The sequence below is a fragment of the Nuphar pumila genome, unplaced genomic scaffold (assembly GCF_984573655.1).
Source record: "Nuphar pumila unplaced genomic scaffold, dmNupPumi1.hap1.1 HAP1_SCAFFOLD_1307, whole genome shotgun sequence".
Taxonomy (NCBI): domain Eukaryota; kingdom Viridiplantae; phylum Streptophyta; class Magnoliopsida; order Nymphaeales; family Nymphaeaceae; genus Nuphar; species Nuphar pumila.
In genome coordinates this window covers 2,748-24,755 of record NW_028323638.1, presented here as the reverse complement: position 1 = coordinate 24,755, position 22,008 = coordinate 2,748, and the positions used below count along the sequence as shown (strand labels likewise).

The window sequence follows — 22,008 nt, the reverse complement described above, 5'->3', positions numbered from 1 at the left end:
AGAGTACAGTGGGGTAGCAAGGAACAATACTGACCCACCGCTGCAACATGTAAGATGCAATCCACACTCTGTCGTGTACAGCGAATGCTCAGCATTGTCTCACAGCAGGAGAGTAGTACGTAAATATTGCGTCTGGGAAGCAACGGATGAAGGCACATCCACGAGATGGCCGAAGCCTGCTTTGTTCAACGGCCGTGTGCATTCAAACGGACCAAAATTCATCTGATACATCTTCCACACTTGCATCAACCAAAGACTCAGCGCTGCGCTCGACAGGCAAGCTGAACAGCTGCAGCAATTCTCATATCCAAGGACACTGCCATTGTTTCTATAACAAAGCATGCCTTGTGCAAAGCATGATTCACGTTTGAGACATGATGCCTCGTGGCAGCGCACCAGTATGTTATCGGGGCATTGGTGATACGCGACGCTCTCAATGCGCATGCAGATCAGGCGGTCAAGCATATACAAGTCGGCATCGCAGAAGTATTCGGTGGCCAGCCTGTCGAGATCGTACGCCGCGAATACAGCGCTCCCCGTGCCTTCCACAAGTGGCAACGGTCCTCCAAGGAGACGCAGTTTCAGCCAGCCCAACCTGTCTCCCCCCCTCCAGCAGCTCCCAGAAACGGCAACGCCGAGCACGGCCGGCGGTGGAGCACTCAAAGCCCCCCGCAGCCCTTTGAGCAGTCATCGGTCGGGGCGCAGCGCGTGCTTTCGGAGCATCCGATTTGGCGGGAGAGTCGCTGTGAGGGCCAGAGCCCCTTGCCGGAGGCTGGCAGGGCTTCGCTGGGCCGTGCAGATGGCAGTTTACGGCTCGGTTTTCCCGAGGTGGTGCCCCGATTCTCTCAGGCCCACATCAACAGCCTTCTGGAGGAGCTGGAGCCCCCGCGTTGTCGAAGGCAAACATCGACAGCCTGCTTGCCGAGCTGGAGAGACGCACGCAAGGCAGCTCCGTAGATTATTCCATTCCGCTTGCACCTCCCACCACCACCGCGTTTGTACCGGCGTCGCCGGAGCTTTCGAACAGGACTGTGCCGGCCCGGCCGAGCTTGGAGTCTGCGCACACCGTACAGGCTCGGAATGGCTTTCCGTATTCCGTGCTTCAGGGCAGCATGGCCGAGCCGATTGCAAGCAACGAACATGCCGCTGTCATGCGGCAGAACTTGCCCACAGAGCGTCCTTTCACCTCTGTCGGGAGCGAAAACCCTACGGTTGTGCATGGCGAGTATGCGGCTCTCGAGCGCCATGACATTTCGCCGCTGCATGGAGGCAATGCATCACTCGGTTGGCACGGCCAGCCGGTCACACAACCGCCTCACTACATGGGGCCAAACGTGTCTCTGCACCCTGCGCCCAATGGTGCACCTCAAGCGACACCCCCCTGGGGTGACTGGGTCCGCCGTCAAGAGCGCAGCTCAGACACGACGACAACAGGTCCGGGCGCAGCTCAGATACTGCATGCCCAGGGCGACGGCTATACCCCGGATCAAGGGCACCACGACAGCCGTGAGGAGAGGCCTTCTTCCTTGGTGTGGCACGCTGACACATCGCTTCCGAGCACCCAGACGCCGGAACTCAGCCCCTGCGAACCGACAGACTTTGATGACGGCGTGTGGGCAGCCATGGGCCGTGTTATGCATCACGCGCACGATCTTCCGCCTGCACAACGCCACGCACGAAGCAGCTTGTCGCCCTCCCCAGTGCCAGAGCCAGCCATATTTCATCGGATGCTTGGTTCACCAGTCTATGCTGCACCACTTCATCACATGGACGCTTCAACGCCAGCCCACATGGCGGCCAACGGCAACCAGCGCGCTGTGTCGCACATGCACGCTCAGAGCCATTCTTGGCAGAGCTCCTCCACTGCTGGGCCGCTGGGGGACGACGTCATACGTCCGGATGTCAGCTGGCACACGGACGGAGAGCGTCTGGCGCGTGACTTTGAGACGCGAGTTCTCGGTATGCCTCATGATGGAGCCACCAGCATGTTGCGAAATGGAGCAGCAGGCGGGTGGGACTCAAATGGTGGGCGTGCTATGGACCGTTTAAATGTGCAGCCTCATATGGATGGGAAGGAGCTGCCCCCACATGCTGTCCTGGGTGTTGGGACTGCTGTTGGAGCAGAAGCATCGACACCCACCCTAGTGTCACTATCGAAGATCAGGCTGCTGGGGATCTGCCATTCTTGGTGCTGGCGTGTGTGAAGGGCATACAAAATGTGTTGTCTACTCATGAACAAGTGGGAGTCGCTGTATTGGGTCAGGCAATTGCCGAAGCAGTGGCTGACCACCTACGCGACATGAAGCTTACATGACCTGAGGTACACTAAGATATCCCTGGCACAGCCTGTGTCACGGGCAGCAGGCCCGGGCATGCTGTTGTGACAGCTTTTACATATTATGTAAACGCTACAGAACCATCGTCAGTTTAACTGACTGTAATACAGCATGCCTATCCATTCACAGAGTGCACATCAGCAGGAACAGCATGTTGCCAAACAAATAACAAACCACCAATTGGTGCACTGTACATCTTGAGCGATCATGCACATGTTGCAGTGCAATCATTGAAAGCTGGTCTGCACGTTATACGCCTGAATGTATTGTGGCATGTCCACCTTCAGGAGTGAGTGGCCATCAAAGATCAGGTTGTGAGGTGGCAGGAGCACGGTCTGCTGTTCAACAACAGAAGTACTTATTGACCTGCCATTCTCAGATGCTCCTCCAACCGCATAGCAATTGATGAAATCTGCTAGCACCTGGAGAAGGAACTGCTGCTGGACGATTTGCCGCTTGATTCCCGCTTCTGTGAACATGCCGGTCTTCTCTGCTGCTTCGTTCACACTGCATTGCAGCAAGTGTGTACAGCAATGCACGCAAGGACCATCTGCCACAAGCAACACAAATGATAATGACAACAGGAAGTGGACGTAATTCAAGAAACTCGGCGCCACAAACTGCAAAAATAGCGAACACGAAGCATTTGAGAGCCTTACAGATGCTATCATGCAATGAGGCATGCCTGTGTCTTGCAAGCAGCAAGGTGTGGGGATGACGTAGTTGTAAGGAGGCATGCATCGATTTACTTAGCCAGCGCTTCACCAGAATGGGGAGCGACCCCCATTTCTGCCCCGGATGATCATGTATTTTCAGGGATACAGACCCACAAAGCAAACTGCCTGGCGAAGCACTGGACATAGCTCATGGGATTGCGCAATGGTGGGAAGGTCGTACCAGTCGGCAGAGCGCAACGTTATACACAGGCATGCCAAGACTGATGGCGTAGGGTCACGTAGAGGTGTGAGTCGTCCACCTTTGTCGCGGACGTTGAGGGAGATGTGCACGCGCTGAGGGGAATCATCAGCAAGTGCCCAGCAGACGTCTCTAATCCTGTCAGCCGTATGGTGTTCACCAGGCCGGGCACCACACGAACGGCGACAGATTCCTCGCTTCCATAGGCAATGCCTGTATAGCGACAATGGAATGTCAGGATAACTCATCAGACCAATGCTCAACCCGGCACCCTGCTCGCTTCTTGTATACCAGTCAGCAGTTTGGTGTTCCCTTTTTTTGAGCAACCGGGCGCTCAGATCACAAGATCCTTCGCATTCCCAGGGCTCCGTGTTATTCGCGTACCAGCATCTCAGAAAGCAGGGGGGTTATGCATCTTAGAGACAGCTCTGAGGTGCGATGGCAGAGTGTTGTACACACCTTTGAAGGACGAGGGCTCATCGCTGGCTGGAACAAGAGGCAGGCCTACTTGAACGACCGGCAGGATGGCGACTTGCTTGCCGCCCTTGGTGTATTCTGGCTCGGCATTTGGAGACGAGAGCCACAGAGGCTGCACCAGTACAGCAGTGCTCACCAGCAAGCCGTTCAGGATGTACAGGAGATACGTTGCATCCAGGAGGTGAGGGATGGTTGTCTGGCAAACTCCTTGGCAGGCCACTTGTCGGAGTCCCAAGCCCACATCAACGCGTGAGTGCAGCCATGTGCCTGGAGCAGAACAAAACGAAAGGAAAGTGAGTACTTGAACAGGGGTATCTCAGAGATACTCTGGTTATTAAATAGTCTGCACTTAGTGATCTCTTGACGCAGCCTGCTTGCCCGTCCAGCATGCGTGCTCAAATTGCATGCTCGCTTTTATAGCGGAACTCGCGAGGCTTGCCTCAGATTTTTGTATTTCGAGCACATTTCATCGTCCAGTGTTGGTACACGAAACTGCCAAGTTTGCGCAGTTCGAACTTCCATTGCGTTCTTGTTCAAGCAGGGAAAGCCTACCTCTCCTTTGCATGATAACACCATGCTTTGACATGCGCGCGAAACGTGTTGTTGAAGCTTTATTTAAAGTGATGAGGCATCACCAGAGAGGCGCAGGTTGCAACTTCTATGCAACAGAAATTGTGCAGATGAGAATTGAGTGCCGCATTGAGTGCAATCTACACAGAGAGGCGACTCCTGCTTTACTGGAACAGCCAAGCCTTGTGATCGGCAACTGCAGTGGGAGACTAATTTTTAAGACTGAGTTGAGGTTGTTCATGCCCATCGAAGCATAATTAATATGTGGTGACAGCCCACTAAAGGGCATGCCCCAAACGTGGAGCGCAGGGCAGGAAGGAGGGACTGCTGCAAACCTGGGGCGGCAAGCGTGTGACGCGTTGCCCTCGCACAAACACGAGTGAGACAGGTCCACGCTGGAGCTGGTGCAGCATTGCCAGCTGCAGCCAAGGGGACAGCATGAAGGCGGACGCGCCAAAGAAGGCGGGTCCGCGCGAGGATGACAGCGGCACTGGCAGCGCCGGCAGCGGGAGAGGCTCAATCGGCACTACTGCTCGATACGTGACGGCCAGCACTCGTGCCGCTGCGGCATGGGCCAGACTGCTCAACGACTCCTTCCTGAATCATCTCCACTGAATGGCCCTACACAGCGCATTCATGCTAGTCAGCCAGCGTCCTGAACAATTTTAGACAATGCAAACTCCCAGGTTGGATGCGGAAACGGTTAATTTTTTGGGAATTGCTTGAGGTAAGCCTCAGGTGATGGTAAAGGGAGCACTGATTCCCGAGTAGTTCTTGGAGTGGCCAATGTCCATGTGGATGCGGTAGTGTTGTAAACAGATTCATTATCATCACATCACACAGATAACGGCAGGAAATAGTCAACCAGCAACAAATATATCATCATTACATCACATAGATAGTGGCAGGAAGTAGTCAACAAGCAACAGAGACAGCACATTCAAAATGATACAGCTCATTGAACGTCAGCGGTCGGAACAAGCAAGCCCGACACCTCTCCATCATCATATTGCTAACGTCCACGTGGATGCGGTACTGGAACTGATCTTTACTGACGCCTCCTGAACAGCTTGTCCATGACTGGAAGCAATATCGCCATCAGAAGAAGCCAAATTTTCAGTGACAATTGTGCAGGAGAGAGGAGGAACGAGCGCTCACCTGCACAGTGTTCCTGACGGTTTGAAGCACGATTGCCAGGGACTCCAGGACTCCAACAATGTGCGCCATCTCGCCCTCAAAGCCCGCTCCCGCCTTGACGCTCGCCCACAGCTCCGCTTGCATGTCCTTCACTACATCGTCACCAGCCACACGACCTGCAGGCTCCACACTCTTGAGGTTAACAAAGGCACACAAGGGCCTGATTGATAAACGCCTCGCTCATTTATAAGCGCCCTCATGTACAGCATAATGTATGTACCGTAGTCTAGACAATTGCTGTCCGAAAGACATGACGCAACGCATCTCTGAAGGTACCTTAAAAGGTACAAAGAATCATGATTTATTCTATCTAATATGCGGATGAAGAGTAGGTAGAGAACGGTGCTCACCCGTTGTTTCTCTCCTAGGATAATCGTCATAGTTGAGGGGCACCCCAGTCAAAGCAAGTGCCGACAAAGCAACAGCAAATGGCGCTGCCCCTGCCACAATGGTGCTGGCAGGGTTGCGGCGCATCAGCAGCAACCATGATGAGTCATCGTTGATGATTGGGGACGTAACGGCAATGCTGGGCACTTGGCAAGTGCGGTCTAGACTACAGTATGCATGATCTGACCTGCATTTCCCAGCTTGTCGTCTGATCATGCAGGCAAAGCTCGCACCTCCTTCAAACAGGGTGACACTGTGCTTCTTCATTCCAGGGGACAGTGAGCCCATCATGAGGAACGAGGTGGCCTGAGCGTCGAGCACTATGGCCACGGCCGACTTCTCGCCCTCTCTCTCCCAACCAGCCGTGGACAGTGGGCTGCCGCTTTCACCAGCGCTATCATGCATCGATTGCACGGGGGAAGAAACCTCATCTGCAAATGCACAAGCCAGCCTCCCAGTCCATCAGACTTTTAAGAACCCATCGACAAGAAAAGACGCCGCACACATATTGGCAGGTATTTCAAGTTCATAAGCAAATTGTGGCCATTCCGGTGAGGGTACACCAAACGCGAAGGAGCAGGAATGAAACTTATTCGTGCCGGCGTCTGTTCTGAAAGCTTCGCTAAAGGTCAATGTGCAACAACATGTTCAACATGTTCAACAAGCTTGCTACTCTCGATGACGCACTGTGTTTGCAGCACAACCTCGCGATCATGTCGTACAAATGGCCGACGCTGCAACGACGATTTGGCCACACCCAAGCAACCGGCCCTCAATTGCACAGTCCCAGTCCCAGCATGTGATAAGCTGCGCATATCGCTCGGAGGTCACAAACCTGGCCCCTTGCTCTTGATGCAGATACGGAGACCACAGTCTATGCCATGCAGTTGCAAAGCCAGAAGCTTGACCTCCGCAACACAATCGGTACATAGAGAGCGTGCATCAGCAGGTACGTAAAGTGCATGCAACCCCTCTGCATGTGCAGCTGGAATGTATCGGCATGAGCACTTGTCAGGCAGCATATCGCCGATGTTCCCGAGGGGTGCAGGAGGGGACAGCATCGTTTGCACGATGGAGACCATCTCATCTGCATGGACTGCTGCTGCGTTGCGTTCTGGACAGGATGACAACTGCAGATGAGCCGCACCTTCAACGGGCGTTGCGAAGCCGAGTCGGCAAGCAATGGACATCGCGTTCTGGATGTCTGGCAGCGGCTTATCCAGGATGCGAGCCAGCTCATCGAGGGGGAGGCGCTCGCTGTTGGCCACAAAGACCTCGTACAGCAGCGCCTCCATCGGATCTGCCTCCCCCACCACGCTGTCTCGGTTGCTGACAAAACCCTGCAGGCACGAACGAGACGTGAGACACAGTACATGTTGTGTCACTGACATTCAAGCTGCTGCTGATGTCCACATATGGTTGCGGCCGTTTTGTGAAATGAAACATCATCAGCTGCCAACACATCCCCACATACGCAAGCCAGGCGGTATGATGGCAGCATGCAATGGCGGTGGCATTTGTGCAAAGCGTACTGCGCCTCGGCAACTCGCAAGAGCACTCGTGACAGATGGGACGGGGAAACCCTGCTTACCTCGAGGGGGGGATGGAGAATCGTGTCGACTGATTGATGACGACATCAAAGTACACGAATCCACGTTTATACACGGACAGCAGCACTTGCTTATCACACTCCGATGCTGGCGCGCCACCCGGCGTTTGGGAAGCTTTGGTTAAAAGCTCAGTTTCTCGTGCAACCATTTCCTTCCATTCTGTCGTTCCTGTGGTACGAGCAATGCTGTCAGAACACGACCTGGGACTGCCGTTGATTCGAGCTTGAGCTGAAGTGCATGCGCTTACACCTGGTGTATGAAACCATGCCAGACGCGTCTGCGCAATTCACTGGCACGCTTTGGTTCTGCAGTGCTGGCTGAGCGAAAGCTTGGGGAGAGTGAGACACGCGTTACAAGCATCACGCCCGTTAGAAACAGTACACTTCAGAAGGTGCATACAGCTGTGAGAAGCTGCGTGTGCTGTGCTTCAGCCAAAAACACTGCCTGCCCTGATGGTACCAGCCAATTGCTCAACCATTTCGAGAACAATGTGCAGACAAGGTCGGCATCAGGGTGAGGCGAAAGTTATCCAACGCACCTATGTTGACAACTACCACACGCCACCACGGGGCGTACTTCGGCGGCAAAGGCTCGGAGGGAAGCTGCTCCTTGGCGATGGCCTTGTTGACCCGCCAGAGCAGCTTCTTCTCCTTGCACGCATTAAGCGCCGCGATGTATTCATTTCGGCCAATGCCCAGCATCTGCACCATCTCTGCCGCTGTGAAATTGGGGATCTGATCGTAGGGGAACTCAGTGCGCAGAGCCTGGTACATGATGTCAAAGTAGTACTTGTACGGGGTGATCCGCATGATTCTTGCGATGTAGCTCGCCATGTGGTAAGGATACAGCCGCTGTTGCGCCTTGTAGACCTTGACCAGGTGCTCGTAGTACTCCGTCTGCATGCATGATGCCGCTGCGAGCGTCCCCTCCCATGATAGTCCCCGTTGGATGCACGAATCCCGCACCCTGCATGGTTGCACCGTCAATCCAGCTGGCCCCACGCGCTGGTTCTCTCTGAGGCGCTTGCCAGCAGCGCCATCTGCCAGGCACACAGTCGAGAGACACATCCCAAGGGCTGCCATCAACTTTGCTTGTGTGCTTAATCATTGAGGCACACACCATGTGAATGCGGTAGTGTTGTAAGAGGATGGATCATCATCACACGTAAAGGCTAGGTTGTAAGATGTGGTTATGCCTGAATGAGGGAGACTATGCATTTGCCGCTGTTCTGGAGCTCATACTGTGTACCGAGGGTGTGGGGTTACGCATATGCCAAATCTGGGTATTGCATGATCATGCGATGTCTGGGTTACATTTCACACCAGTCACATCAATTGTATGCCGATTCCAGATGCATTTGCACATCCAGCGAGATGTCTCCACCTTCCCCCCTCCCCCAGGCATAACCATGGCCTACAGCTGGGGCCTCTGGCGTACCGCAGTGCCAAAGTGCCCAACCCCAGCGCAGCTGTCCCATTGTCTTGCGGAATTTTAAATCCAGTAGCAGCTGCGCATGAGCTCGTCTGCCCTCGATAGCAACCACTTCATGCAACATGCCCTTCATGCACCATTGCCTGAACAGGCTGTACTATACAGCGATAGCCCAAGCGCGATCCTCGTTGATCACTGTGTTACAACATGCACGGCAGCGGGTGCCTGGAAATTGAGAACGCAATTTGCGAGAATGGAGTTGGGTGCAAAATTCGAGTATACCTATTTACACGAGAGTAATTGGTAAGCTAGAAGGCCAGCGGTACAAGATAATAGGATACTATTTTGCGTACACTCTTCGTGCAAAATGACATCCTTCTACACGAACGTCACGGATCGTCCTTTGCTGCTAACGCATCCCACGCACAGCATGTCGTTATGCTCGACATCAAGAACCCAACCGTTCCAACAACAGGGCGTTTCCATGGTTTCACATACAATCGAAACCCAAGCTAGTTTATGAGCCCAAGTGAACGACGATAATAAGGCAACGACGGTTTGCCGCGTAGTTGCAGGCTAACCATATCTGGAAAAAAACCCTGGGGACGGTCAACCCGTCCGCAGGATAGTGCGTTGCATCAAAACACGATTGAGTTGTAAATGAGATACATGCGAATACATCCACATGGTTGGCGGACCAGGTAATCTACGTGATATGCACACGCACCTGATTTTCCAGTCACTGAGCGGAACGGCTTGCCGATACCGTTCGGACAGAGCCTCGTACCGAACCCCTTCGCGGATTTTCTTGGCAATGATTTCATCGATCATTGTGTCGTTCACCTATGGCGTGACACTACATCTAGGCAGGTAAGCCAAGGTCAGCAAAGTGCACCCAGCCAAAACACATCAAGACTGCCAACAACACTGCTAAACACGGCGAATTTCTTTCCGCAACATTACACAGAGTGTTTGTTCTCGCAACAGCACGGGAGAATGCATAAAGCAAGAGATTGAAAGAATAGCGGAGCCCGTGCGATAATACACACACTCTCACCAGTGAGAACACAGTCAGTGTCACTGCTGTCTACTGGCAAAGACTTGCCAGTAAGGATCTCGTGCACATTAATCAGGAAGCAGGGACACCACATAGAGCACCGCTCATAGCTCAACCCATGTTCTCAACCATGAGCCGAACATGTCCATTGGCATCGTGCTCTACACTCCAAATGCCATACTCCTCATACTCTTGCACCATCTGCTTCAGTGTGTTTGGCTTACTGCCTCCGCAGGTTGCACACAATTGCTTCCAGCTTATCTCCGTACAGCTCGTACGCTGAATATACTCCCTCACCTGCAAGTGCCACTACGTCGCAGTCAGATGCCATCGTTGTCTCCTCGTGCACAGCCAGATATTTCTGACGTGTGCAGTCACCATGTATCTATGTAAAAATGGATGGGGTCATCATCGTCATTCAGAAACATGAGTATCATACGTCAGCCAGCATAAACCAACCATGGTCAACACTGATGGTGCACAATATTGACCAGCTGTTCTGGGCAAATTGTTGACATGTCTTGATGGGCTACCAACACGCTGCTGCTACCTAAGGCTTGGTGTCTTTCATCAAACAGCAACGGCTTGTCATTTCGCAAATGCCAGATAGCTGGGATGTCGCACCTTGGCAAAGGCATCACGGATGGGATCGTCCTGAGCGGCCTGCCTCTCGTTCTCTTCATCCAAGCTGACCTTGGACATGTTCATCAGCCTGAGGCCTCCTCCACATCCCCTTGGATGACCTGCTCGTGCATAACTGCGTTACCAACTGCCCCCGGCACACCCAGATAGGTCATGAGGCATCCAAAGCATGTAGACATGGTACGCAGTGCTGACAGCTCACCAGGTTCGAAGGTCGCATTACAGCACATATGCCAATCGGTAACGCTGGCGTGCTTCCACATGCAGCGGAGCTTGTTCACATCATGAGAAAAGGGGCAGTGCATGTATACGAGTACGTGAGGCTGTTGATGACAAACTTTATGATACCGGGCATCAAACGGCAGGTTTCCCGCCATGCGGGGCAGTCACACAACCACCACCTGGAGGGTGGATGACTGGACTGTACTCGAGCGTGGGAGAACACTTGCAGGAAAGTGAGTCAGGTCGCAGGTTTGACAGGATGTTCTCTTCACACTTTAACAACCAAAACGGGTGGGGGGAACAGCTACATGAACAAACCATGAATGACTGAAGCCCAGCTACCGCAGATGGAGTGGGGATGGCCTTTGAAAAGCTCACAGAGCTCAAGGGTATGTGCGCGAACAACAGCAGACAGGAGACAAAGTCAGATTTACTGAAGCAGAGGTAAGCGTGCGGGACACGCCATGGTATACCATCAGGTCGAAACACGCGTGACGGATGAACGCACGTTGTTGTCGAATCGCAGCTTTGCGAGCGCTTGGCTGAGGCGGGAGGATCGAGAGCAGCGTGCGGGGGGTGGTGTAGCTGTGAGGCCGGAGCTCTCGGCTTCCTGTCGTCGGATTTCGGCATACACGGCCGACACGTAGTCCGTCAGCTCCTTTGCCAGCTTGGGCTCGTGCTGCTTGGCCATGGAGATGTAGGCACGCAGCTGGTGGGGGGTGAGGGGGGGGTGCTCGCTCTCTGGCGGCGGTGCATAGCCCAGCTGGTGCACTTTGAGGATGTGGTCGGCCAGCTTCCTGTCAGAGTCGTCGTTGGCCTTGTCCAGGATCAGCCAGAGGAGGTCGAACCTGAAGCACGGATGGACACACTGTGAGAGTAGAACATTGGAATTCTTGGAACGGCACTGGAATCTATCGCTGGAGAGCTAGAACTCAACAGCTAGTAACGTGATCGGTTCCGTGGATGCTGGGACAGCTTACGCTCAGCCAAGCATGGCACTATGTTGCAGTTCCAACAGGACCGTATCGTCGTTGCCCGGCTTGTCGGGCCCGACACATTGCGTTCCCGGATCGCGGGCGTGGATCATCCGAGAGAGAAGCGCTGCAGGCAGTGCGATGTTCTCAGCCGGCGATCTGCGGACATCGTAGCGGCCCCAAGCAGGGTTGGCAGCCGCCAGCACTGCAGTGCGGGTGTTGAGTGTCGTGGTGATGCCGGCCTTGGCAATGCTCACGGTCTGCTGCTCCATGACCTCGTGAATCGCGGTGCGGTCGCCCTCCTCCATCTTGTCAAACTCATCAATGCAGCAGATGCCACGGTCTGCGAGGACCAACGCTCCGCCCTCGAGCACAAACTCTGACGTGGTAGGATCTCGCATCACCGCCGCGGTAAGGCCCACACCACTGGATCCCTTGCCTGCAGAACGTCCACCCGCTCGCATTCGACAAGCTCTTTGCAGCGCATGATGACGATGTATCTCGTTACAACAAGACCGCACCCACATGGACATTGGCAACTCCAAGAACTACATTGGGAATATCCACTAAGGTGTCACGAAATGGCAAAACCGCGCTCAGCGCGGCATGGAAGCGCACATGTACCACGAACCCAGAATCGACTAGAGTGCTCCACCGCGTTGACGCATCAGGCGCCTGCAACACCTGCTGTCTGAGTGGCAGCAAACATGGTAACGCAACATGTGAAGGCTACACACCCGGTGGTGTAGACAGCGCGAGGGCTGATTGTGGCCGATGTGCTTCAAGAGCTGTGACTTTGCGACTCCGGGGTCGCCCATGAGGCAGATGTGGATGTCGCCACGGATGCGGATGCCGTCCGGCAGGTTGAGGCACGTGCCGCCCACCATCTGAAGCAGCATGGCCTTCTTGATGTCGTCATGGCCCCAGATCTCCGGCGCTATGCTGCTCGCGAGGCGGCTGTACACTCGGCCTTCTTGCAGCAGCTCATGCACCATTGCGCGGTCCTGCATCATCCATCTTGTCAAACCTCACAACAATACCATGGCACCTGCTTGCATCGATCCCAAGACATCACATCCACAATGCCACACACTCACAGAGCTCGCTCGACCTAAGAAAACCCACCCCAGCGTCGTTATGCATGTATTTCAACGTGAGGAGCACGCTCGTGGTAAGTCGGGCTGACCCAGGTATGCTTGCCACGGGTGTGGGAATGGTAGCAACGATTCCCGAGTAGTTATTGGAGTTGCCAATGTCCATGCGAATATAGTAGTGCTGTAAAAAGACACATCGTCATGTTTTTTCACTTCTCTTCTGCACAACAAAAGTACGTGAAGGGCGGGTCGTTCCGTGGTGCAGTTGTGCGCACCTCCTCCGTGATGACGTGCTCGGCGTAGCTCTCCTTCATCTGCTCGACCTGCGACGCAAGGATGATCGTGTTGCGCAGGAGCGAGTCGGTGTGCATGCGGCCGCGCTTCTGCACGGGCTGCGGCAGGTAGATGCCGGTGATGACGACGTGGTCACCGGGTTTCATGGTGCGCGTGAGGTCGCCCTTGACGTGGATCGTAATCGAGCGCGGGGTCGCGCTCTCGGGAACCTCGTCCGACATCTCCTGCAGCTTCACCTGCTGGAACTTGATGAGCTTGGAGCCTCGCATCTGCAGCTGTGGCTCTGACTTGGGCCGCTCGTTCTTCTTCCATGGAATTGTCGTCACTGGGAGGAAGCTCTGACCGTTCACTTCCTGGAACATCTCCACCCCAGACTGCAGATCGAGGTACGTTGCCACAGCCACTAGTGGCTTGACGTCCGTGCAGTGCGTGACCACGCCCTGCATTAACGTCCACCTCTGTTGGTGGTGGCCAAGGTACGAGCACGTGGCGCTTTGCAACGTGAGTATGACCATGTTGACATTCCCATGTGAGCTCTCCTACAGCTCGCATGCACACGGGCCACCATGAGTCGCTCAAGGTAGAGTCGTCAGCCAGGCGTTGCTGGTTGCACAGTTGTGCGCCCCGAGCGCACAGTTTCCTCTTGAGACGCATGGATCAGAGTGAGATCGCCTGGATGTATGTGCTTGCATTGGCGTCATGGATGGCGCGCAGTCTAGGAGCAATTGGAATACAGCGGGACAACCGGCGATGCAAGTAGTTCGAGAGCATCTAGTGCCACTGCCACGGGATGTTTGACAGGTCAAGCTGGCATCAGCTACGCTTTCATTCAGACAGTTGCCTTCAACCAGCAGGACACCACCGGCCACGGCAGAAGGTGAACGGACCTTGAGCTTGACAAGGGCACCAAGGTGTTGCGAGGTGACGAGGCGCATGGGAAGCGGCTTCTCATCCGGTGGAAGCTCAAAGTAGGCTTCGTAGCGGCGCGTGAGCTGCGACGGAAAGTTGGACTTGTGTGGCGCGTTTGCGTTGGGCGCCTCTCCAAGGCCAGCCTGCTCTGCATTCTCTTGTGCTGTGTAGTACTTCTCAATTTCCATGTGCTGCACGCTCCCTTCTGTTGTAAGAATGATAGATATTGGAGACGGGCTAGTCACCGCATGGCGATTTTGCTGTTCATGACATTGAGGCATGTTGGCTGAGAAGACTTGACATGGGGACTGCAATGGTCTGGATGGATGTGACACCCATCTTAGCGTTTGCAACGTGCTGCCGATTTCTGCGTCCTTTAGCGGCGATCGCCTGGACCTGATCAATTTTTCGATGAATGCAGAAGCCTGGCAGCCATGCTTTGCAGTTACTGAGGCATCTGTTGCATGGAAAGCGAAGGGTCTTAGCGGCACCCTAGCTGACACCCACTGGCTAGCAGCGCAATCAATTAGGGAGCCTGGCATCTATCTGTATGAACACTGTATGGATGCAGCCCTGGCAAGCTGCCAGCTCCGTTCAAAAAGTGAACGCCTGCCATTGAATAGGCCGGGCTTTTCCCAAACTCCAGCGCTGCTGGGGCCACTGAACCAGGAAGAGGTAAACACAACTGAACAGTCACGTCCAATGCATGGTGCCGTACCCTAAGATAGCGTCGTGTGACCATTCGGCAAAATCACAGAAATGTGATGGATGATGTCACTACGTCACCACTGTCTGACCATGCTCTGAGCTCAATGAGGGTTGCTTTGATCTATGTGTGAAAACCAGCGTTTCATATGATGGTTCCAGATTAGTCCTCATTGTTCAAATTGAGCACAATGGTGCTTGGGGCGTTGTTTGCATTGGGCTGAACGCACGTTCTGGAGAAGAACATCGAAGACATCCTTGTTGAGAGTTGCCCCAATGTCCGCTGGGGGCATCAGATCATCAGCTGCATCAGCCATGAGCTTTGCCATCCTGGCGCTGTTTGTTCGGCATTGAGTGTAGAACGCATCCCAGCTGTTCTCGGTGCAGTACTGCAAATATGAACACACAAACGTTGATACATAGACGCACAAACCGTATGACATGCAAAAATGTTGCCGATTATCAGAATTGGAAGATCTTGCAGCTGATCATCAGCGAAACGGACAAGGGGCAGCGAGTTCCTTGCATTCGCAGGGGTTGAGGGCGCACATTCGAAAGGTCTTCCAACGAAACTGTGAGAGACCTGTGCTCGCGGTTTGCTATTTGTTGCTGCAGGCACCAAAATAGTCAGAAGTAGTCCAAGTTTTGAAACGGGGCTGCGTGGTGTCCTTGCATCGGCTGCAGGAACGACTGGGCAGCTCGAACCCCAAGCAAGCCCACGCACTGCTTACAGCAGCCACTTCAATTGACAATCACACCGCTACTGACATGAAGAGACAACAATGCGTATAACCTCGACTATCACATACTCAGCAGAGGCTAAACGTCGCATGCTACCTGAAATTGAGCTTTACACGAAACCCAGCGTCGAAACGATTGCAGTCAAGAAGCAGGCCAGACGGCTCGCACCAACATCTCCGTATACTTGAAATGACCATTACTATCCATATAGTTGGTCAGGAAAGCGGTGCATCTTTCTGCACAGCAGCATTCACGTCACAAATGTTTAAACAGCCACTCCTCTAGGTGACTGCAAGCAAGCTGTACATGTCAACCATGATCAAGAGAAATATTTGAAAGTGCATTAACGCACGTTTGTCCAGCTCATAATCGGGGTGGGCCGATGTTGCTGCAAATGGTTGCGATTGCATGCTGTCACGTTCCTTGAAGGCGCTAAGGGATAAAGAACGGGCAGTCACAGGTTAACACAAATATTCTATGAATAACGTTGATTGAGTTGACTCGAGAAGGAGTCGCGTTGCACACGATCGTCAAGCTATGAGGGGACCTATTTGAAACAGAGCCGTTGGCGTATCCTTCGATATCGTGGCCTTCTCTTCAAAAAGCCATCAAGTGCTCAAGTAAAGTGGTATAGACGACATGAATGAATGCACTTGACAAGGGAACATGCCGCTGGCCTAGGCTAGCTGGGTGTTCAATCTGAATTTCAATTCAAATGCTCTGACTCAGCTCCACATGATCTGCTCTGCCAAGCGTTCGCCAATGCCTTTGACAATGCCGCCGAGAGGGCATTGTGAAGCCGAATGATGCACACGGGAGTAAATGAAACATGATTCTGGTCATTGTGTAGCAAATCCGAACTTTGTCATCTCAGGAAGTCGGAGCGACGCTGCTGATGTGTACAAACTACAGACACGCTATGCCGTGTGGTATGAAACTGAAGTGTTGAGTAGCATAGTAGTGAGCACGCAGTTGGGATGGAGGAGGAGAAAGCAGATGAGCTTTGGCGAAAGTTCACGAGTGTGGATGCAGCAGCTAAAAGGGGTCATGTACGCGCGCTCATGTATATCTGTTGAACGTGAATGTGTGCATTGTTTGAGGAGCCCTTGGGTAGCCTGCCGTAGTGTGTGCGTCAGGGTGCAGCATGGACACATGCAACTCATGTGTTACCCTGGGAATTGCATGAAGCATGATGCTCCAAAGAGGCAACGTCTTGTTTGATCAGCGTCCAATTTCAAGTGTCACCATGTGGGATCAAAGTTAATAGCGCCCCAAGAACATTTGCCACCCTGCACTATTGTTATTCAGGGTATTGGCTTTGAGGAACAAGAGGCATTACAAGAGGCTCTCCAGCGAAAATTTCCTGTCTCGTCCGGATTGGACGCTTCAAAGCATCACATGACGGGGGCGAACTGCCATGATCAGTCCCGGCGCATCGACAAGAGTGCCGCATGTTCAAGCAATACAGACTTGACATCAAGATTCAAAAAAGCAGAAACAGGTTTGGGGGTGCGCTGCTTCACTTGTCGCATCTAAAACACGACATGCTCCGATCTTGTCCTCTCAATGGCTCCGGAGTGTGGTGTTTGCGTCCCGACGGATGCCAGGGACCCAGGCACATCAGCCGCACTCGCACTCGTCACCCAAGTATATGCTGTGCCAAGAAGAGCATGCAATCAATCACACCGGACAGCATCAAAGACTTGATGGCAGCATGTTGCTGGATGATTGTGTGGAAGAGCGAGTTGTAATCAGCCCAAGCAATGTCTGTCTGATAAGCAACCTATCTCTAGTGACATGCATGTGCAACGCTGGCTGAACCATGTGCGCCTGTGTACAGTCTGATCAGGCAAATGATGATCCAACCTCCGTTCCAGGGTACGTGGAGATGACCCCTGCAGAGCGCGTGAAGGCACGGCTGAAGTTTGCTGCTCAGAGAGCTGCACAGCAACGTGGCACACAAGGTATGGCAGGACCACCCTCCAGCCATTCGGTCCACCCTCTAGGTGTCCAATCATAGTGTGTATCTCACAGGATACACCAACATCAAAGCAGCGTATGATGCTTTGGTGCATCAAGCATCTTGCACTTTGACGCTGATGATGTGATCGTACGCATGTTGATGTTTGAGGTGGAGTCATCGCGTGTCAGGGATTGCTTGGTTCTCAGCCGCTCTCACCACAGCGGTGCCCTCCCTGTTGCTGGATTCGTCCGCTCCGGTTGCGCTCTGGAAACATGTCGCCGGCAGAATTGTGATTACTGTGCAGAGGAGGATGTGCATAGCTTTGCTCCTGGCATGAAGCATGGCCGTGCAAACCTGTGTTTCGTGTGCAGACAAGGTTCGTGGCTGGACACGATTTGTATTCAACAAGCACGGTACGTTGGACGGCGACGACACACTGGACCAGGCCCCCGATGAAAGCGCGGTGAAGCTGGGGACAATGTACGCTGTTGACAAACGAGACGTGGCAGAGGCCGAGCGTGTCATCAAGGACTCAGGCAATCGTGGCCTCAAGTCTCAGCAGCAGCACGAGGCCGCGATTTTTGGTGCCCCAATCGTACTGCCGGAGAGCTCCGCACCAGCCAAGAGACAAGATGACAGTCACCGTGCTGATGCGAAGGGGTGCAAGAGGGGAAGAGACAATGCCGACGAGCGGCAAGCGGATGTTCGTGGCGGGAGGGATCGCAGCAGCTGGCACGAGGATTGCTCAGCAAGGTCTCACAGTCGGCGAGACGAGTGCGAGAGGGGGGATGGGAAGAGGCAGCGGCATCGCAGTAGGTCGCGCAGCCGAGAACGCCATAGATACGAGAGATCCGAACGCGCAGATCATGGGAGAAGGCGCGAGCACTCGAGCGAACGACGCACGCATGATGCGCGCGAAGACAGTCATCGAGATTTGTCCGACCGCCGTGCACGTGACCGTGCGAGTGGCAAGCAACGCCATAGCAGTCCAAGCCGCGTTGCAGGAGATCGTGATGATCGACCAGGGGAGAGGGAGCATCGGCACAAGCACAGCACGTCCAGGAGATCACACCGACATGAACGGGACAGACCAGGTGATGACAGCGGCGACAGGAAGGATTGTGAGGAACGCACTCAAACCGAAGACTGTGCCGGGCATGATCCAAGTCGCCACGCTCGCAGACGTCGGGAGCACAGGTCACGCAGCGAGGACAGGGACAGCCGGGACAGACACGATGACAAGAATAAGCACGACCACACCGATAGACTGAGGAACAACAAGCGCGACAATGTGAAGCCCGCTGTTTGTGCTGCCAAAGGCTCTGTTGGCAGGGCGCTGGAGGCTTGTGCACATCCCAGCGAGTCAGAAACAAACGGGGGTGCAGATCCTTCCAGGTTGACAATGCATGCTTCAGCGCCCGCTGATGCTGAACCTGTGCGTGAACAGGATTCGCTCGCTGCATCTTCGGGCATGTCACATCAAGTGAGAAAAGACATTGCACATTTGCTGCAGCATGTGGACGAGGTGCAGCGACAACAACTTAGAGACGTGAACGTGCCGGAAGGTGCGATTGTTGAGATTGACCCAGCCATATGGCAAAATGACGATGTGGTTGATGGCAGCCTGCATGCAGACTTGGATGTGGAACTCGCAGCACAGTTGCGTTTTAAGAAAGGTTCATGGCGGAACCGAATCAGGACGGGTCACTAGATGTTGCATTTTTATCAGCGGTGCAACAAGTTGTTCCACTACCATCAACACGCAATGGCCCACAATTGTGTCAGCTGTGGCGTACGACTTCACTCTGCATGACAGTGTGCTTCTGCTATATAGTCTTGCCAATCATTAGAAGTCTGCTGAACAATCAACAAACATGCAGTGCACTCGGCCAAAGCAGGGATACGCAGCTTAATCCTCGCACTTGACAAGTGACTTGTGATAAAGTGATCAACTGGGAATGTTCTCTCTCGAGGCTGAGCGTGCACGTCAGGAAAAGCTTGTCAAGGGCTATGCCGCATCGCATCACACAATCATGTGGTTGTGTACAAAGCGGCTACCACATACATGTCGTGGACAATCCCAACTGAGAATTTCAAAATAAAGCTCTTTTCAAGCTGCTGCCATGCACACGGCTTCACAAAGGTCTCACTAGGATGACAAGTGCATATGTTCTCCAAGCATGCACCAAAGTACAAGTCAGTCAATGGCACAAAAAACAAGTTAACATAATAATGTTCTCACAGAAAATGGTAAGGCCTTCCTGTCTGCCCTTTGTTGTGATGAACAGCGTATACCACACGCAAAGCCATGCTCGCCACGCTGTGGACTAGATAGCTATATGGGTTCACAAGCTCGAGGTTGGTGTTACTTGGGATTCCTGAGCACCATGATCACTGAATCGCCTCGAAGGAACATCTTGCTGACAAATCTATCCTTGTTGACTGGCTGTGACCCCTTCTTGCCCTTCCCTGTCTTTGGAATCTGCAAAGTATCACATGCATCATCAGGATGATGCATCTAATTTGCAGCACCAATAGCCCGAGCCCAGCCGCAAGGTCTGGCCCAGCCCAATACCACCATCTGTCGCACATTGAAGCCCGTTCCGTTTTTGGAACAGGCCAGTCGTTACATGCACTCAATGCTCCGGGCCATCACCAAGCTTGAGCGCCAGTACTCAGGCTTGTTACTGAATCCTAAAGCAAGATGTGGATCTGAATCCTGAAGCAAGCATACATGCACACCGACATCATCGATTTCAGAGCGAGCAGGTTCATAGATTGCCGGACAGGGTGCATCAGCAGCTCTGTCAAAGGGTACCCCTCGTGCCTGCATGCTGTCAAGTCAGTTGTTGGGGGAAAAAAGAGGCAGGATTCAGAGACAACACATAAAAAAAAAAATCCAAGGGAAGGCATACCTCTGTCCACATTTCTTTCACATTCTCCAACAACATATTGCAGTGTCTATCGAAAGCCTTCACTCTTGCGAGGAGCTTATGATTGTTCCTGCAGTTTATAAGTACCTGCAAGCTTAAAATAATCATTTTTTTATCATCGGCTCCGTCTACGGTCCTGATATCCAGCAATCACATCTGTTTTGCACCTGCATTGGGGGGATGTATCGACAGCCCACATGCCACATTGCACCGAATGCCTTGCACATCCTCAGCAGGGTGGCACAACAGCATGTTTCAGTAGTAACATGCTGTCTCTTGAGGGAAATGCATGCAACGACTTATGGCAATCACATCGGAGCATCAGTGAAGGAGCAGATCTGGTCCCCATACTGTGGAATTTCCTTCTAGACATGCGCACCATCGAATTCGTCTTGACGCTGCTAGTAAGAACAGATAAAGGGCCTTTTCTGTATAAATCGTCTTCCGCTTGTTCCCTGCCATCGACATCCATCGACTTGATACCAGTGGTAGCCATGGCTACTGTCTATGTCCAGACCTCCTGGACTGCTGAAGGAGCGGATGACAGTCCAAGTGTTTGTATGTTCGCGCAATCACAGCTGAAGCACACGTTTTCAGGCTTCACTCGCTGCAGTGTTTAGTTCGCTTGAGTAGAGCACATGGGTATCTGATCTGATGGGTAGCGCGTGCGAACTACTTGCACTGGACACGAGGCCAAACATAGCCTGTAGTGTCGGAGGCCTTTTCTGCCTCCTAAACGCTGTTTCACCGGCACTCAAAGAGTCTAATGTCGGAATGTTCCAGAAGGTTTTGGCTGACTCACTGCGACCTGTACACGGTCTCAAACAAATGGCCTGTCATGCCGATTGATGCCTCTCGTCTGTACACAAGCGCGAATGGAATGTAATAGACGTTTATTCTGCAATTCACCAGCAGGTAGTTACAAGGAAGTGCTGTTGGAAGGTCGTCTTGGTCATTACATCCCTTGTAGCTGAGCATGCATGTTTGCGATGGTAACAGCTAATCACGAGATACGTCAAAACTCGAGAGCTTTGAAGTAAGCGTGGCTGTTCGTGGCTGGCCGTTAGAGTAGGGAGTTCAACGCTTCCTGTCCCCATTTCCTCACGTTCGGCAGCCTCTTGCAGCAGTTTCACATTCTGCGATTTCTTTCACGTTGATGAGCATCTAGTAGTGAGCTAGCCTGTCGATATGGAGTCCTCAGATGTGCAAATGGCTCCACACATTGAAGTGGTGTCTCAACACACCAGCTCCAGCGGTGTTGATTACACACTGCACCCGGTAAGCCCTTCCAAGACGCTGATCTTGACAATGTTGACCCTTCAGTTCGTCCAAACATGCATGGTCGGCCGAACAGCTCCTGATGAACAGTCTGCCTCAGTTGAAGGCTGAGTCACATGTTTGCAGCTAGTGCTCATCAACATGAGCGATCACTTCACAAGGAATCTGGTGGCTCAAGAGGTTAGGGGCGGCCGAGTCCTGGGATGTCTGCTGGGGCAGCACAAAGGTCGCACAGTGGACGTCAGCAACTCCTTCGAGATGAACGAGGACTTT

At 53.2% G+C, this 22,008-nt stretch overlaps 1 protein-coding gene and 1 pseudogene across 1 annotated transcript; both read right to left on the bottom strand.

The window, feature by feature from the left end:
• Nucleotides 1-10,200: 10,200 nt before the first annotated feature.
• Nucleotides 10,201-14,657, bottom strand: LOC149809394 (DNA replication licensing factor MCM7-like; annotated as a pseudogene).
• Nucleotides 14,658-19,889: 5,232 nt separating this feature from the next.
• LOC149809393 (uncharacterized) lies at nucleotides 19,890-20,953 on the bottom strand. Its single transcript, XM_089994856.1, has 3 exons — nucleotides 20,837-20,953; nucleotides 20,440-20,544; nucleotides 19,890-20,006 (listed from the first exon to the last, which is right to left on the bottom strand). Exons 1-3 carry the CDS (start codon nucleotides 20,951-20,953, stop codon nucleotides 19,890-19,892), a joined length of 339 nt encoding a protein of 112 aa, XP_089850982.1.
• Between the last annotated feature and the right edge of the window lie 1,055 nt (nucleotides 20,954-22,008).

Coding starts and splice junctions, on each gene's coding strand:
- LOC149809393 (XM_089994856.1), bottom strand. CDS start 20,953: ATGGCTACCACTGGTATCAAGTCGATGGATGTCGATGGCAGGGAACAA. Junction 20,545..20,836: donor GCGTCAAGACGAATTCGATG/GTGCGCATGTCT, acceptor TTAAGCTTGCAG/GTACTTATAAACTGCAGGAA. Junction 20,007..20,439: donor TGAAAGAAATGTGGACAGAG/GTATGCCTTCCC, acceptor GATACTTTGCAG/ATTCCAAAGACAGGGAAGGG.